The following is a 19,313-nucleotide window of genomic DNA, read 5'->3' as shown; positions in this document are numbered from 1 at the left end:
CTTCTGATGATATTTTACCTAGTATGCTATACAAACAAAATACCATTTTCATATCTGTATTTCATTGGTCACTCAATCATTGTACAATTGATCAATATAAGCAAATCCATCTCTCTTTCTAGTTGATGACCCCCCTGCTTATTGCCATAGTTCTTGATATCATTTCCTCAGTAGATTACTTTGTAGTTTGTACTGTTACACTTCATACTATTTCCATTACTCCACTCTGTAGAGTTATCTAATTTCTCTGAAGGATAATCCAATCCTCTTCTACATTGGCAACATTTCCTAACTTTGTATCACCTGCAAATTTCCTGTGTTTACATATTGTTCTGATAACAAGGCTGCCAGTAAAGGTATTAACCAGAATGTTTTCCCCAAAAAAACAATTATTAAGAAATACCATAGGTAATTTCTCTCCAATACAATAACGTCCCTGTCAGTATAAGCCATCATGGTCTTTGGGTGCAGACCTGACAATTTTCACACATTCTGGCCACAAAAAGAGGTTTATAGCTGTGACCAAACACAAGTACATAGCTTCAGACAGTTTTAAAAATGGCTGATTGGATGAAAATCTGAGCCCTCATTACATGAGGAGTCAGATGAAGATCTTTCAAAACAGAGTGTCTTCTGTAACTTTTGTCTGCACTGGCTGCCATCCTATTACTGTTTTCAGAATTGGACAAGGGAAAGGGAGTGGAGGGCAGTCTAGGGGCTTTCAGTCCTTTCTGGAGGGTGGGTCAGGTGTATTGAGGTGTGGGGGGCTCCAATTTACCTACCCCATCCTCCAGCGCTGGCTGGGGAACCCCTAGAAAAAGCTCTTTTTGCTCCCTTTCCCCCCTCCCATTCTGAAACAGGGACAGGCAGGGAGAGAGGAGGGGCCATTGCTAGGGTAAACCAGCTGAAGGCTGGCAGCCAGCAAGTAGATTCCCCTCTCTCTTAGAACCAACAGCAAATTTCTGTTTGGTCTGGGGGGATCATTGTAACTCAGAATGCTTCCTGCAAACTGCCCTCAGTTACAGTGGGAAGTTGCACTTTTCTCTGCACCTTTTATTATAGCCTACAAATATAGTATTAATTCCAGAGCTGGTTTAATTTAAGAATTTCCCATGAAGCATAATATAAAATGTTCTGCTTAAATCTAAATGTTACATGTATCATATTGCCCTTGACTAAAAAGTCAGTTATCCTCTCACAGGACAATATTAGTTTAATCGGATGCCTGATATAATCTTCCTTGGATAAAGCCATGTTGCATTTTATCTCTCTTTCTGCTTACCCCCATACCTTCGATTATTTTCTTTCAGTACCGTTCTAAAATCTTGCAGAGTATTGAAATCAGGTTAATGGATCTGTATCTGCCTGTCTCATCTCTTCTCTTCCCACTTCCACATTTTAAACATAAACACCATGTTATTCTTCAAACATAGAATCATCCCTCTAAATCGACAGATTCATTTAAGATTCATGTTACAGGAATTTGTATTTCAGGAATCTGCTCTTTCACCATTCTGGGATGGAGATTATCCAAGCCCCAAAATGTCATCACTGTAGTAGGAGTTTTGCTTCAGTATCAAATATAGAAGTAAATGCCATGACTATATATTTGTTCCCATGAGGTACCCTACCATTATCCTCATATCTTTGTTCTTATTAAAAACAGATAAACATGTAATTTAGTCTTTGGTTTACACCTATGTGATTCTTCATCTCCATCCCATCTCCAGTATATTGCAGCCCTGTTTCTTTCTACTTAATTTCCAAACAAATATTTCTAATTTATGTAAACCTTTTTTTTTTCTTTTAAAATGATAGCTTTGGTTCATGCAATAAATGTGCTACATATGAGAGCCTTACAGAGAGGTCATTGTATGACACATTCATTCTGCTTACTCTACCTGAATTATGATAAAACTCTATAAAACAATCCAATACATTTACACATGGTTTGTGATGAATCCAAAGAGTACATGTTGTTTCAGAGGTCATCACAATTTTGCACAGGATTTGAGCTGAAAAAAGTAAGTACACATAGAATGCCTTCTGTAGAATGGTCAGACTCTCCATACCTGCACAGGTGGGTACAATTGTAGGACGTTAGTATATGTGGTTTTTATTTGTTTCTGCCAAGATTATATGTCATAGATCCCCAAAAGGAGCACTTGCTTGGAATTTCCAGCCTCAATCTTTTGGAGTACCCCTAATGTCAGACCAGGCATAGGTCCTAGAATAGGTAAGATCCTGGACTCAAAAACCCAAGCTTTGGTCCCTGATCCCCCTGGTTACCTATGATCCTTCAGACAGGTGAATTCTGGTTTAGCTCCTGGAGAGAGACTTTGCTTATTCTAAAAGACGGTGTGCACCCAAACTCACATGCAGTGAAACAGGCAGCTCTTTTTAAACAGAAACATCATTATCATTCAATAATGATATAGCAAATAGAGTCCTTTGGCCACAATACTTATGCCAACTCCCAGGCAGAGTCTTGGTCTGCTAAACAACCCTGTCTGTTCCCTTTCAAGACTTTTAGGGAGCTGTTACCTTTAAATCATTCTAAATCTGTGAAATATTAGGTGGTGTTTCAGAGCAATCACAGGTTAAGGTTTAATGCTTTCTCTAACCTGCACAACTGTGATTTGTCACTATGGGACCTGGTGATCTGGCCCATGACCAGGATCAAATACCCTCTCCTTTCTCTGGGAGCAGAGCCCCAAGGGTCAAGCATGTCAAGAGCATAGTACCCAGAGAAGCATGACATCCCAGACTCCATGCTATCACCACTCTCACCACTAGACAGCCCTCTCCACACTCCCTGCCAGGAAGCTGGGAAGTTGGGGAGAGAAAGCATGCCACCTGGCCTACATTTTCCTGACTAGGGGAGAGCTATGCATATATGGGCAAATAATTAGGTTCCTAGCCCAGATCAGGTCTCCTGGGTCTTTGGAGTTGGCAGGTTGGTGTCATCCAAGCTGGAGTTGTACCCACTGGGGGCATGTGGCAATGGTGATAGTGGCAGTTTGGGGCCAGTACTAACCCCTGGGCAGTAGAGCTTGGAAGGGTTTGTCAGGGTAAGAGTGCTGGCAGCTGTAAACTCAGGGATGCTGGATGACTAAAAATTGATTGAATTATCTGTTTGGAAATAGACTAACAATATCTTAGCTCAAGTTAGGTAGAACTGCTCAAAAGATAAACCCCGGTTGAAAGTGACATAATTTTAAGATTCTTAGAGGGTACTTGTAACAGTTTAACATTTTAAGTGCCTTTGAATGCCTTTTAATGGGCCTTTGAATTACGCAAAGAACCTTGCCTGTCTTTGAATGGTGTTACCCTAAGTCTGCTCTTGCCCTGCTGAAATCCTTTATTTCAAGCTTGTTCTTTGCACTGGCTTTCATTGAAATTCTTTCTAGCAGCAGATGCAGCAGGGAGCTTCTCCAGATGCTGGGGCTTGAATCTAGTCAGGATATGTGTATGTTAACATATGCAAACTGTTTTATTGCTGCCTGATGGCCCATTCACACCTAGCAGAGCACTTAAGCAGATCCTCACAGGTTTGCTTCAAAACACCATTAATCCATTTTTTTTCCTTAGTGTAGAAGCTGGTCAGGGAAACTGAGGCAGTAATGTAAATATATTTAACCTTGAAATAGTACAAACTGAACCACTACCTGTCACATACCAGCCCTGTATGAGTTGGACAAGAAGCCATTTCAGGGGTCACCAAACAGTTTACATTTTTTAATCTAAAAAAAAAATTAAAAAAAAAAGGGTCTTATAATGGCTTTTAATTCTAGCCTACACATTTTAAACCTTTTTGGGTAGGACACAGGTGATGGCACTTTTGGATTGGAAACATTAATTACACAAGGAGATGAAGTAATTAAAAGCATGGTGCCTTTTTGCAACAGAAGTCTAAGTTTTCTATCAAGAAGTTATTCCACTACCCCAAAGGAACTGCTAGCAATAATTAAATGTAGAAGATCTTTTCACCCCTGATTCCATGAGAAGAAGTTTGAGGTTAGGACAGACCACACATCCCTGCAAGAGCTCTTCAGACTCAAGAATCCTAAGGCACAACTTGCCAGATGGTTGGAAATATTGTAGTGCTATATTTTCACTGTAAGTCAAATGTCTGGGCAAAAGCATAGTAATAGTAATACTAATATTTTACTTAGCCCTTCAGGAAGGCCATCTGGACAATTACAAACACTGCCCAAAGCAGGAAGGGAAAGAATTGATTGCTCCAGGGAATAAGTTTCCTCCTCAAGAATAGTTTCTGCTCCCTTCCCACAATTTGAATAAGGGCAAATGTTTCCAGTTCATCTACTGGCACAGTACATATGGAGCTGCAGGAATGGACTCCAGAGCAATGAAGCCTTCCCAAATGATCCTTACCTCAGAAAAGAATAAAACCTGGATAGCTGATATGATCAGATCCCTAACTTCCCTGTGAAGTTGAGGGTTGAGAAGGAGGGATCTGGACAGAGATATAGGGATCAACAGCAAACAGCTGTGCAGAACTACTCCAGTGCATAAGCTGTTTGCTGCAGCTTGTATTTCAAAGGGAGCTACTACCCTAGTCACTTGTGTGAGACACTAGCACTCTTTGAAATAAAACCCATAGGAAGCAGCTGAGTAACTTTGTTCTTAATTCAGCAAGCCTGTTGTGAACTATGGGACTTATGAACCATCCAGTTATGAAAAATCCGAGTGTTACAGTACTGTGTGACTAGAAAGCCAGTTTGGCAATGCCGTTAACCCTGAATATCATACTCATTGAGAACAGTACAATACAAGTTTCCTGATAGCAGAAACCTTGGGACTTATTAGTATGGAAGGTGGCGAAACAGAAGGTGATTATCAGCTGGTTGTACAAATTTTAAAACGGAGGGGCAGGAAGGTATTGAATAACAGATTCTAGAAAATTTGGGTTACAAGGGACCTCAGGAGATCATCTAGTTCAACCACCTGCTTAAAGCAGCACCATCTTCAACTAGATCATCCCAGCCAAGGCTTTGTCTACCATGGTCTTAAAAACCTCTAAGCATGGAGATTCTAAAGCCTCTCCAGGTAGCTTGTTGCAGTGCTTTCCTACCCACCTATTCAGAGAGATTTTTCCTAATATTTAACCTAAACTTATTTTTCTGCAACTTGAAACCATTGCTCCTTGTTCTGTTATCTGCCACTACTGAGAACAGTTTAGCTCTATCCACTCTGTAACACCATTCAAATAGGGAAGGATGCTATTAGCTGAAAGCTGAGGTTATGTCAAGATTTTAAAATGGACATTTTGGGATGGTAAAAAAAACAAAAACAAACCAAGGTAAAAGTAATGTTCTATTAAGTATAGTGCAGGTAGGATCTAAGATATTAGTTCACGAAATTAGATGCTTGTTTTACAAAAAGAGGGAGTTTGCAGGTACATCAGTATAAAATGTTGCCATCATGTGCTTGGGTTTTGTAGCAGGAATGAATATTTTCTGGTAGCTATGGACTATTTCACAAAATAGCCTGAAACTTACCTAAAAAGGGAACAAAAAGCTGTGACAGTATCATAATTTCAGCTGAATGAGAGCTTCACCATCTTTGGGGTGTATGCAAGAATTATACAATTTTAAGGGACATACTTTAGTGTTCAAGTATTTCATCTGGTTTGTGAGATTCTAGAGATATTCAACATATGTACCACCTCACCAAACCTACTCTCTGATGGGATAGTGAAAAGTTGATCTCTAAGGCCACGTCCAAACAAGCATGGACATGCAGTATATGGTGCTGCAGAAAAGTCTGTGGTGCCATATACCATCCACTCTCAACTGGACAGGTATGTGGCACTATATACCACACATGCAGGCATTCCCTGCACTGCTACTTTGCAGTGCAGGGTGGGAGGGAGGTTGAGCCCGGGAAATCCAGGGGTCAAAAAAACCCATGCCAAAAAAAAGCAGGGCAGCACATGCAGTGGCAGCACACGCTGCCCAAAACTGGAGCCTGCCTGGCTGGAGCCACAGTCTGCCTGCCAGCCAGGCTTCCTGCCAGAGCTACAGCCCTGGGAAGCCCCTAGGATCCCCGGTAAGTCTCCTGGAGCCAGCACAGTTGCTGGCCCCAGCCTGCCCTACTACAGCCAGGGTAAACTGCTGTGCACCAGAGCATGCTTGGCACTGGTGTTTCTCAAGACAAGTAGCAGTAGCACAAGGTGTGCCGCTGCCACTTGTCCCTGGGGAAACAAACATGCTTGTCTGGATGCACCCTAAAGATTCAAGTAGCTACCTTTATGGAACAGCACCCGCAGGGCTAGGATCAAAATATCCAATCTCTTCCCACATTGATAGAACAGAATTCAAAGAGGATACAAAATATATCCCAATATTCACAGCAGGCACTAAGGACACCAGAAGGCCTCTTTTACAGAGATCCTAAAAGGGAGCAAAATAGTTTGAACCCTACAGACTACATAGAAACCCTGAAGTACAAAATTGAAAACATTCATCTTTTTCCGGGGCAAAATTGAAAAAAAGTCTGTGATAAATTGAACAAAAATACACACTCAAAGGAAAAAAAGAAGCTATTGCACATAAGGGAAACTTTTAAAAGATGGATTTGATCTCATAATCCCAGAAGAAAGGAGAATGGAATTGGAACAAATGAAGATAATAATAGGATATTGTTGGTTCTCAGGACTAAAACCAAAGTTATCCATCCATAAAGAACCATCTGAGATGATATCAGGGAGACAGGATTTCGGCATGGCTGCCTCCTGAAACATGGAACACAGCTGTGAAAATTGGGGTTAGAAAATAATGAGCCCTGCATTACAACAAAATAAAGAAACCCTGTCCCAGATAGTAGGGCATTTCAGTAAGTCCTGAGGAAAAAAAAGTTTGTGGTTTCTATGAAATCTGCTATGTAGCCAAAGGTATACTGAGCAGGAAAAAAATAAATATAATAAAGCTCCATGGATATTGGATGGGAGTAAGTGATAATTTAAAATAATAACAGCCTCCACAAAGCACAAAGTACCATCCAAAACAGCAGCACATGTGGGCAGAGGGGTTTTGTTGGTATTATTTGGTAAATATCAGCATATCTATGAAAGAAAAGCAGAAAGATCAGAGGTTCAAAGAGACCTAGTAACGAAGCAATCAGAACAAGGTCCGGAGTAAAAACTAGGAAGTGTGCACACAACATGATTGCTAAGGAGTAATTCACCCTTGAATTCACTCGAGGTTTAATTTATTCTGTGTTAAGAGCAGACACAGGACCAGCTCTTTCAAATTCAGGTTATAGGGAATCAGATTTGCATTGAAGAAATGCAGTTCAGGATGAAAGTGACATATGACCAGGGATCCTGGTTTTCTCTGATTAAAAACATCCTCAATTTTCAGATTTAAAAAAGTTACTCAAAATCCACATTTTTCCACGGTCAAAATGAAACACCACTAATATATCTATATCTAGTGGTTTTTCATTTTAATCATGGGAAAATATAGATGTTGGGTAACTTTTTTAAATCTGAAAATTGAGGATTTTTTTAAATCGGAGAAAACCAGGATTCCTACATATGACTCATTCTGTGTGGTAACATTCCCCTTTTTTTTGTAGCAATACATTTGCAGTGGTTTTGATTTACTATTCAAGTAGGACAGTGAGTTGCAACATAAAACAATCATGTGTTAATTTTGTATACAGCTTTTCCTACTCAACACGCTGAATGTGGCCATCTGCATATGTCAAAATTGGCATAACAACTGGAATTAATTCTACTGTGACATTACATAAATCACACTGGAAGTGCAACTACATAACATTACTTTTTGATCATTTCTTGGATTTAAAAGTTTTTATTAAAGCATGTTTGGAGTTTTACAATACTTTTTTCAACCACATTACTGCCCAGCAATTTGAGTCCCAAGTTAGGGACTAACCTTAAAGGACAGTGAGTATATACGATTCACAATCCAGTGGAATACCAGGTGCTGGGCAGCTGTCTAAATCACAGCCTTGTTTTGCTATGAAAACCTATTAACGCAACCAAACAGAACTAAAACACTAAATATTGTTGCATATCCTGCCACTGATCCTTGCCATAAGTGAGGTCTTTCTTTTTACACAAACACTGAATTAAAGTATTTAATCAAATCACTCCATTATTTAATTTAAACAATCCATCCAGCAAGCTCTGTGATCATAATAGATATATGGACACCTGTTGATATAACTCAGATTACAGTGAATTCAGGGAAATCCTTCAAGTTGAACACCTACAGCGTTTAAAATATTAAATTTAGCAGCAGTCACATTTCTTTTTTTCCCCTTATGTATAAAAAAAACATAAGAGTAGATTCTACCTCTGATTAGTTTCTACCTCTACTGGAGTTTAGCCACAGTGATATACAATCACCACTGTGAAGCTATTACATCTGGAGGCTAAGATTCAGGAGAGATTGATGCATCAGTGAGATTGTATGTCAATGTATATAGTTCATTACAAAGTGAAATTTGCTCCTTTGCATTCAAATGGGCAAGAAGAGACAGACACATTAACTTGTGGTTCATTACAAGTAAATATAAGCCTGTCTACTTATTATCCACCCCACTCTTCCCATTGATCTCCACTGGTGAGAAACCAAATCACTGACATTTGCAAGCAGAGTTTGTGTGAAACTGAAGCCTTGATACTGTTTGGTAAGTTTATTCCACAACTGTACTTTACAGAAAGATGTTGATTTGCATCCAGCAGGGTAAATAATATTCTGTAGCTAATTGTGTGCAATGCCATGACAGAACATCTAAGGAAGGACACTACTGCATATGCCGCAGAGGGAATAGGAAGATACTTCATTTGCAGTCACCCATCTGTCTAGTCACAGCAGAATTGCATCCAAGCACAAGTCACAGTATGGTGTGTCCTTCAGGAATGCTTCTGCTAGCCAGCAGCAGCCTGCCGTTCTGTACACACATCTTTGCTCACATGTCAGCGTGCTGCTTTACAAGATGAATTCTATGCTTTATTTGCTTTGAAGATAGTCACAGTAGTTTGAATTCAAGGGACAAAACTACAAAAACTACATGCAGTTAAGATAAAAGGAGGAGAACAATACCTTTTTTCTCCTTTGCTTTTTGTGGGGGGGGCTGTTCTCTTTTGTTTTTATCTTTCTTTTGTTTGTTTATTCTTCCAACCACAATATTTAAAAATTGTCCTATTAAAGAAAAAATACAATAATTTTCAAAATTAGGAACTAATACTTATTTGTGACTAAAAGATTATGTCTGAGCTCAAAATATGTGGTTCTAGGCAGAGAGAGAGAGAGAGAGAGAGATGACTGGGTGATTATTTTTTTAACAACAATTAACCAATAAGAATATTGACAAAAAATAATTCAGTGTAATCACTCACAGCTGTCAGTGGAAATCACTGCACTACATCCTTCTCAGTAGCACATTAAATAAAGTCATTTTTAAGAGGGGTATAAAAATCCTCTTTACTTGAATAGAGATACTTGGAGCTCTTAGTTTAAAATATAATTGGTCTTTGAAAAAGCCTTTGATAAGGAACTCTAAATGCTGAGCAAAAACACACGTTGAAAAACACTATGTATGCTGATGTGCTTGCTTTGTGCATGAATACATTTAGTGGAGGCATTTCTATGTTTGTGCTTTGAGTAATCTGTATTTGATCAGTTCCTATCATCCTATATAGGTTTCTGCTTCATGTGGTTTTAATCTACACTCTCTGTTGTTCTGCCTGCTCAATCCAAAACAGACTTCCTACCATTTCTTTATCAGACCTAACTGTGTTTTCATCTGAAGATTATTTTTCACGATACTATTCTGAAAACAACCTAACCTATGCATGAGAAGGAAATAAAATTTCCATGTTTGTTGCCATTTCTTTATCATGACCTTTCAGAAACTGTTATATAGGTGACTGTATTACTATATTTTACATTCTGTATTTGTAAAATGAGACTTGTTGGGGGTTTTTTTGGGGGGGGGGGTGGAGTAGTTGTTTTTTGTTGCTGTTTTTTCTTAGGGCTAGAAATAACATCACATAAGGAATAAGGTGCTTTAATCAAAAATGAAAGAAACACTGACTAGAGCGATGCAAGAATTGAAACCTAAGTTACTTTCTCAGTGGAGGGGGACAAAAGGAAAAAGGAAAAGGTCCACTGCAAACTTTTGTTGCTTTTGTTTAATGTATTCCTTAAGGATGGGCTGCATACAACAGGCTCAGAGGGGCAACCTTCAAAATTCTCCAGATCACAGTATCAACACAGCCCTACCCTCATGTTAAATTCTACAGGACATTTTCCTTCAGGCCCTTGAAATTCTTAGTGATACTAAGCACACATGGGACAAGAGAACTTCAATGACCACCCAGAACCTAAAGGATTGCCTCTTTCCCATAACTTCCAGTTTTATTCTGTATCTTTCCATATGAGCATATAGACTGGTTTGGGGGCTGAGCATGGATTAGTACTCAGCTTATAATAACACAGAAAAAGAAGGGAAAGAAAACCATCTTGAAAAAACTGAAAAGATCTAAAACGTATCACAAGATTTTATAAAACAGAGAGAAATAACATTCATAGAACAAATGACAGAGTGGAAAAATGTGATGTGCTTGGGGTAAGGACCCATCATAAGTTTAATGGGCATTCAAGTCACTTTTCAGCATGCTCAGCCATTCTTTCAGTAAGTGAGCTTCCAAGGTCTTATACTGAATTTGGCGTCACTCTGCCTGCTGGTCTCAAATCAACTCCAAAGAATCTCTGGCAAGGTGGAATTGGGAAATAATCACATTAAAATTGTGGGGAAGGAAGGAAATGAGAACTCAGAGAATTGCTGATTTGAGTTCCCAGTAATGAATTAAGGTAGAATGGATGCTATGGAAGACACACAGCCATTGGGAATGTGGGAGAGAAGAGGGGACCCTGATATAGGAAGAGGGAAAAATGGGGACACACTAACACCCTGGAAGAGCTGAAATTGTGGGGAATTGCAGGCAATCTCTGAAACAGAAAGAAACTGGAAGGCTGCACACAAATAATTTGTTTTGTTTTGTTTCTGAGGAGTGGGGGAAGTACGAGGAGCTCATCTATGCAACTAGCTCAGTCTACAGAAGGTAGAGGGTGTGGAAGCCCCAGGCTCCATTCATGTATAACCCCTACTTAGATCCCTTGTGAAGTGTAGCCACAATATCAACATTTCACTGAAAGCTTGATCTTTAAGTCCTTGTTCTGACCATTTAATAGGATATTAATCTTTTTGCTATTGGGTAGACAACTGGTAGGACAAATATGGTAGCACCTGATTCAGTTGAGTGGCAAAATTTAGCTATGAGGTGTCATAATCCAAAGGTATGATTTTGTGTGCGCTTCGGCACTAGAATTATCCCCGCCAAATTGCAGCTTCGTTGCACGGTGGAGTTTTCTGCTGCAGAGGAGAACCCCGGTGCAAGGAAGAGTTTCCCGCCAATTTGTGGCTTCCTTTGCAGAGTGCATTGCTCAAGTTGCAAGAGAAATGCATGGTGCAAAGGAGTTCCTGCCACCCACATGCAAATTGGTTCCCCGTTATTGGCTAGTTCTAAATTATTCCCACGTGGCGGCTAACGATTGGCCTGTTAGCCGTATGCAGGGTAATAGAAACCCTGTGTGAGATTCAGAGGAGTTTGGTGACCTGATCCATCGCCCACCTCTTCCCGTCTTCGAGCGGGAATTCTTTATAAGACGTATCTAAGAAGTTTCTATTTCGGTGGCGCGCTTGTCCAGAGCATCCGGAGCTCTGTTTCCGTGAAGCCTAGCAAACTCCACGTGATCGTTCGTGTTGTTTTTGTCTGTAACCACAATTCAAGCAAGTTTTCCAGCCTACACCATGACCATCTTTGGTGTAAGTAAACAATCTTTAAATCTACCGCTATGAGTCCGTGCCTAATTCTAGCTTGATGCGCCCTCTCTCCGACCCCGCGTGCCCGGGCTGCTGGCCACAGCCCGCGCAGAGCACAAAAAAGGGCCCGGCTCGCGCCCGGCCCGCACATGAGGCAATTTAGTTTTGAGGCTAAAGGCTAAAACTAAAGTGATCTGAAGCTGCATGCTTTTTACCCATTTCATGAAAATTCCTGGATTGGGATTTTTCTACAAAAAGTTTTGTAGCTTTTTTTTGTAGCTTTAAAAGCTTAGTGTGGAGCTATCCATTTAAATCGCTCTTCCTTAAACAAAACCAATAAACAATCCACCTGTAATATTGTCAAGTTGTATTTATTTTATTTAGGAGAGATCTAAGAAAGCTAGGGAAATCTAAATGAGGGCTTTGTAGAAGGAACTTATTGAGACACAGCTTACTGAGACATAATTAAGTCTATTAAAGGTATACGTCAGAATCTAGGCTAAACATGTTTGGCAGTTTAAATCAATTTAGCATAACTCATATTCACTTGTAGTCTGATGTTCTTTTTCCTGGCTGAATGCACGCTACAGTACTTCTCAAGCATGTTTTCCAATTAGTCAGAAAGGGGTCATCTTATCAGGCTGTGTTACAGTTCTGCTTTGCCGAGAAAAAAACCAAAAAGTAATTGCGTCAAGTAAAAATGTTGACAGCAAGCTTATATTTATGATGGAGGAGTATTCAGCTGTGAAGCATTACTAGCTAACCACTTCTAATGTGCAGACTAGTACATAGCGCTCCCAAAGGTGAAGAATGTTTGTACCATATTTTTTACGATACCAAATATTCCACATGAGCTTTCTTGTCACCAATCACACAAAAAACTTTCATTTTATCTAGAATATTAGAGGACAAGAAAACTCTGGGTGTATAATAAAGATGTAAATGAAAAGGGATGCACATGTCAATAAGATGACAACTTTGTGGAGCAACAACTTCTACAATGTACCATGCTTGCAACAATTTTTAAAGTCACTCGAGTGAAGCTTTGTGCACAACTGAAGGACAAATTAATGTATACATTTAAGCAGAATTGAAATTTAGTTTCTTGCTTGATATGGAGATGGCCCAGAGCAAGAAAGAAATCTCCATGAGTGTTGTTAATATTTAAAAATGACATTCTAAGTCGGTTCCACTGTATAAGGCAAGGTAGTAAACAGCTTGTTTGAAATACTGTTCTCTTTACATTTTAATAATTTCACAACATTAACAAAGATACTATTAGAACATTTGTAGCATAATTTTAAATTTCAAGCTGTCATTTTGGGCAGATAACATGGGTTAAACTTTAGTTGGCATTTGAAATGATACCAACAGGTTAAATTATTTTGAGGCTCAGATTTTGTGATTTTAAATATATAAAGACAACCCAGCAAGATTGGTGACTAAAATAGGATTATATTTTGCTGTCATCTCTGAAATGAAAAAAGGCTGAAGTACACTTTATGGGCTATTTGGAGTGACTGTTCAACTCACCTCAATTTATCCTCATATAACAGATCAGAAAATATGGTTATTGCCTGTTCTCATTAACATTCAGCTGCAAGTCTAGTTTTCTGGTTGTAGTCATAGAGATAAATGAAAAACACAATATATTTTCTTCAAAGTCTTGAATGAATTAATTTTACCTGTTAGAATTTGCTTCCCATGGATGTTGGCTTGATGGAGTTTTATTTACATGAAAGCTCAAGAAAACTAAATTTTGAAGCTACATCTTTGTATATTCATGCAAGGATGTACAAGCACTTTTAGATAGGGAAAGAAACAGCACTATGCAATTTATCTTACTGTTAACTAATCAATATAGCTCAAACAGCTATGTTGATACTGAAGATCAACTTTGTAAAGAAGTAATTTCTTTCAGTCAAGCAAGTTAATAGAAATAATGGCAAACATTTTCTGAAACAATCAAGGAAAAATTTCCACATTGTATGTGTTTCACGAGCAGATGGAGGAGCTAAATTTATTGTTAAATTACTCATTTGGATGAAACAGCTAAATAGCCTTTAACAGGCCAACTGTAGTTTCAGGTGTTTGCCTTGTCTTTCATAAGGAGCAAATCTTATATTTGCATCTGACTGTTCCTTAATTATTTCTCAAACAGTTCCTATTTCTATATATAAAATACATTTAAAGTATACATAGGAACCTAAGAACTGCCATTTCCTGGATCTGACCATAGATCTGTCTGGAGCCCTCACACAAGGGCAGAAAAAAACAGTGCTTGAAGTGACACTCAGTAGTGTAACTCAGGGGTGGGAAGCGGTCTGAGCATCATCCGTGGGTGCTGACCTGCGGGGAGGTACCAGAATGAAGCCCTCACCAGGGTTTTTGTCGTGGCAGGGGTGGCCCTGTGCCACCTAGCTATAGTAGCTGGGCAGGCATAACCCCTTGCCCAGTAGTGTATCAGGGAGTGGAGGGGCAAGTAAGATGGCACCACCCTCAGAGAGTTTTTGCCATAGGAAGCACAGCCTCATGCCCAGCAGCATATATGGGGTGAAGAAGTGGGGCACCAGGGCTTGCACTGCAGTGCTACTGAAACCAGTGTTTAGTAAACCTGTCTCTCAGCTGCAGCAGCCTGAGTCCATACAGCAGGCATAGCCTTAGCACTAGCACCTGGCCCCAGAATACAGAGACCTGGAACAAATAAGATTCTCTCTGCTCTCCCTGGCCTAGCAATCCTGTGGTCAACATAATCCTCCTCTCAGCACTGCACAGGACACTGAAGGTGCTGGCCAGGCCTTGGGTGATACTTGAACTCACCACCTAGAAGTACACAAGAGTGATGGAGTGCACTACTGGAGTGCACATAATGGATTAAGATTTTCCCATGTATGATTAGAAGAAGGTTGGATGCAAGTAACATAATGAAAATTTTACCATTCCTGATGTTATAATAAGAGAACACTTCCATAGTGCTAATTTGGTGCTTTTCATACTTCTGTCATTTTTGGCATACTAGGCTCAGATCTACCACCAGTGAGAAAACTCCAGTATATTTCAGTGGAAGCAGGAGTAGTCCTGCAAACTGAAGAAATGCTAGCTGCAAGTATGATCCTAAAAAGTTTATGAAATAAGGCACAAGGGTAGCAGTCTTACCTTTCCACAAATCTTTGCATGATCATCAGGGATCCTGGTTTTCTCCGTTTAAAAACCACAAGTTCTCTAATAAAAACCCTGCAAATTCTCTGATTAAAAACCCCCAAACTTGGGTTTTTCTGCAATTAATAGCAAACTCCACTATATATATAGGTATCAGTTGAACACAATGTTTTATTGATTTATTTATAATATTTGAGCAATTTGGAAGCCTACCAGTGCCTCAATCACTATAATAAAATACATTCTAAATTCCTATACATTTTGACACTTGATTTTGTGTTTTTTTATTATGGCAAATCAGAGATCCACCTGTCCCCTTTGCTCACCAGGATGTAGGTCCACCTGTGACTGCACCCCTGCCCCACTAAGCAGCCCTAGTATGCCGGTGCCCTGGCTATGCCATTGCTCCTCACTTCCAAGCCATAGACCCCCCAGCCCTGCTGGCACCCCTCACTCCCCACCCACAGCCCCCTAACCCTGTGGGTGCCCCTTACTGACAACCCACAAGCCCCTGCAGAACCCTGTCCACCCCCAACAGCTCCTGACCCCTGGCTGCCACTCATGGGAGGCAGCAGCTGCTGCAGCCCAAGAAGGAAGCAAACGGTGGAGCCCAGCTCCTGGCTCCCTCTCCCACATGGGCAGCACTGCTGTACTAGAGACCATGGGGTAGGGGGACAGATTCAGGCTGGCAGCTGCAGGGTCAGGGATCCCCACCCTGCTGCCCTCCCCACAGGGCCTCAGTGGCCCAGCAGGTGGGAGACAGCATGGCGTGGCAGGATGGGGCAGGGAAGCTTGGTGCCACCACTGGGAGCCCTGCACCACCATGGCAAGATGCCCCCTGCCCACCTGGCATCAGCAGGGGATACAGCTCCGTGTCACTATCCCTGCTGCTGCCGGGCAGCCATGGGGTGTCCCACCATGACAGTGGGGGGCTCCCAGTGGTGGCACTGAGCTTCCCCACCCTGCTCTGCCCCGCCACACCTGGTCCCACCCGCTGGAACATGGAGGTCCCAAGGGGAGGGCAGTAGGGCAGGGAGTCCTGAGCTTGCAATGGACAGGCTGCATCTATCCCCACCCCTTGCACAGATATGGGAGGCCTGTCTCCCCCATACCTCCCTGGAAGTATGTACAGTGGTGGGGAACCAGTCCCCTTGCCACCCTCCAAACCAGCTGCGTGCAGCTCTGCCCTGCTCCACAGCTGGGCCCTGTGGCTGTGCATTCTGGCTGGTCCCAAGCCCCACATACTACCCCAACTTGGCAGCAGCTCCAGCCCTGCACAGCTCCCTCCCTCCTTCCCTCACTACGAGGGACTCAATTCACTCCCACCACCCCAACTTACCTGCAGAAGTTGCTCTCCATGCTGCCTGGCTGGCATGTGCATGTGTCCCCTGCCTGATCATCACCCTCCTCTCGCTCCCTCCAACCTTGCAGGCTGGAACTGTGCCAGTCCACAAGGGGAAACCTGCTGTGTCTCATGGATTTTTTTTCCTTTAAAGGGGAAAACCTGTGTTTTTCTCCTTAAAAAGTGAAAGTCCTTGTTTTTCTCCTTAAAATGAGAAAAATCCATATTTTACTGTGTTTTTCCATGGTGAACAGAAAACCCAGATCCCTGATGATCACTCAGAACAAAATGGCCATATCACTTGTATTTACTACCTGTAGTCTAGTCAGAAGTTCTTAACCTTCGCTGCAACTGCAATGCTATAGCCTATTTCTTGCCATTAACCCAATTTCCAGTTCTTCTGGGCAATTTACAATCCTTAGTAATTGGGAAGCATTGTGAGATTCTGGCCCAAGGAAAGAAAAATGTATGTGGATGGTGCTAAATAGGGGGTATGTGCTAAGAAAAGCTAAGTAAAAAGATATAGGGCGATGATTTGTATCCTGGGTTCCACATAGCAAGAAAACAACGGCTCCTGAAGCTGCATAGAAAGGTAGACAGAGTACTTCATAGGAGGGACTAAGTAAAAACTTACAGGTTAATACACTCTAGGAAACAAGAAAGAGAAGGCTTGCTCTCACCTCCAGCACTTCCTGCCCTACTGTGGTACTTCCTTGCCATTCCTGTTTAGCTGCACGGGGACCATGATTTAGGCAAAGTGTGAAGTCTGGTTAAGCACTGCAAACACTAGAGAAGGGAGCTGGTTCTACCTCAGAAGGATGCACTCTTATCTCAAGTAGGAAAGAAACCCCAGAAGGGCAGGCAACAGCAGTGGCTTGAGGGAGTGACAGTCTTTCTTTCCCATGCTTTGATTTCCATGGAAGTCCAAATGATCACCTATAAGAATATCTGTATCGCCTCTGTGGCTGCAACTCCATAGCATCTTCTGTGAAACACACCTTAAGATCACAACCCTAAGGCTGACAAGTACTGAATTCAGTGGGTTAAGCACAGGGCTAGGAATGGGAAAAGATGTGGACTTCTTCCTATTTCCTGACGTACAGCATTACATGAGGCAAAAAACTTCAACCTCTCCAAAACAGACTTGCCATCATGTGTTAAAAATCATCACACAGAAAATAACCACTTTTGTTTTGTTTGTTTTTTTACTGGAACAACGCTACTTATCTGAAACAAGTTCTCTGTACACCGTGACTCCTCCTGATAGGGAGCAACTTAACCCCTGTTAAAAAGGGAATCCATAGTAGTCTTAAGTCCACTATTATCCTGCTAATGAAACTATCTAGTGGTCTCAAAATTTATGTTTGGCCAGCTGTTGAAGGACCTGAATGAACTTGTTGCATTTGAAACAGCTAACTAGTTGTTGGTCCTTCAAACCTAACAGTCAGTTTACCCTCATTTACAGTTTCAAAGTTATCTTATTGAGACAGTAGTTTTAGAAACTTACACACACACACACACACACAGAGCAAGAATTCTCCCTTATATTTGTAGGTACGTGTGGGAGGCTGCTACCAACAGTGAGTTGAAGATTTGGAAGAAGCATTACATTCAAATAATGTAGCATTATCTGATAATTTCTGCAAAGTAAGTTTAAATCCACTGAAGCAGGCAGTGTTCTCTTTACTATCATGTGCAACAGTGCATGTAATCTGCATACATTTAATTAACTAATAAAGCCCCCAATCACTAGCATCAAGTTGGAAAGTGTCAATGCTGATGACAGGCTTCTCCATCAGTTAAAAAAAAAAATCAACCAATACAGCTTTAGGGGTATTTTCTGCTCTCTTTCAACCTGTGCACTTCAAAAGATAGGCATATCCTCTACATTTTCATAAGAAATATGGGATTTCTAGGACTGTTTGGAGTTCAAGACCAAACTAAGGTCAAACCAGTTGTCATAACCTGTAAAAAATATATATCCTAGGAAGTTTGCTGGGATTCAGAATTCCTCTAAACATTACATATTTTGCTGCAATTAAGGTAGCCAAGGTATCCGAACACAAAAGGCAATATGCTACACATACACCTAATTTAAGGCACCATAAAATGGCAAAACAACCACAAAAATGATCCCCATGTAACTTCCCCAAGGCTAGAGCCAAAACTTAGCTGACTGTCGGCTCCTACCCCAGGACCACAATGGGACAAGTTTGAAACCCTGGTATGGTCATAAAGTCAGTTTAAGAACCAGCACTGATATTCTTTTTCTACTTAACTTCCCCCTTCCCCTTTTTCCTTTGGCATGTTCTTTTTTTCTCTTTGAACTCTTTTTATACTGTATTAAAATTAAGCCTTTTAGAGAGGTATCACAATATTTTTGAGACCTGTGATGTTGTACTTTATGCCTTTATACTCGATAAACATCCTGACATTTTTACAGGATTATTAAAAATGTAACTTTTGAATAATGCAGCATTAAAAATAGTATTGTGCATGAAGGAGGAAAGAGAAATATATGCATTCATTAGACAGTCTTTTTGCTTAAGCAAATATGGAAAAACCAAGAAAAAAGACCACTAATCTTTTTTATATTAATGGATTAACAATGAATACATATAACAACAGAATAATAGTCATTAAAAACATGGGGTAATTATTTTCCATTATTTGTGGAACTAATATGGATGGGGAGAAGTGACCTGCAGCAAAGCACATTAAACACTGCAGAATTGCAAACACCTACAAAAAGAGAGAGAAAGCATCACTAAAAATATATTATTATTTTATGTATTTATTCACATTTGCTAAAGAACACTAAGCATGTTTAATTCCTTTATATTTTGTACTCTTTTTGGTGTTCTGAAACTCACATTGCCAGATGTGTGAAATGCTTTCCAGAAAAGCATACAACTGCACACCTGTA

General features: G+C 40.6%; 1 protein-coding gene across 1 annotated transcript in view; it reads right to left on the bottom strand.

Annotated features, from left to right (window-relative positions):
• GPC6 (glypican 6) overlaps window positions 1-1,288 on the bottom strand; it is a 1,120,836-nt gene extending 1,119,548 nt beyond the window's left edge. The window contains exon 1 of the mRNA XM_014518541.1: window positions 1,283-1,288. Within this exon, the coding sequence (XP_014374027.1) occupies window positions 1,283-1,288 (6 nt within the window). The remainder of the gene's footprint in view (window positions 1-1,282) is intronic.
• Window positions 1,289-19,313: the final 18,025 nt, after the last annotated feature.

The sequence above is a fragment of the Alligator sinensis genome, unplaced genomic scaffold (genome assembly GCF_000455745.1).
Source record: "Alligator sinensis unplaced genomic scaffold, ASM45574v1 scaffold740_1, whole genome shotgun sequence".
NCBI classification, from domain to species: domain Eukaryota; kingdom Metazoa; phylum Chordata; order Crocodylia; family Alligatoridae; genus Alligator; species Alligator sinensis.
This window is presented reverse-complemented; position numbering and strand designations above follow the sequence as displayed.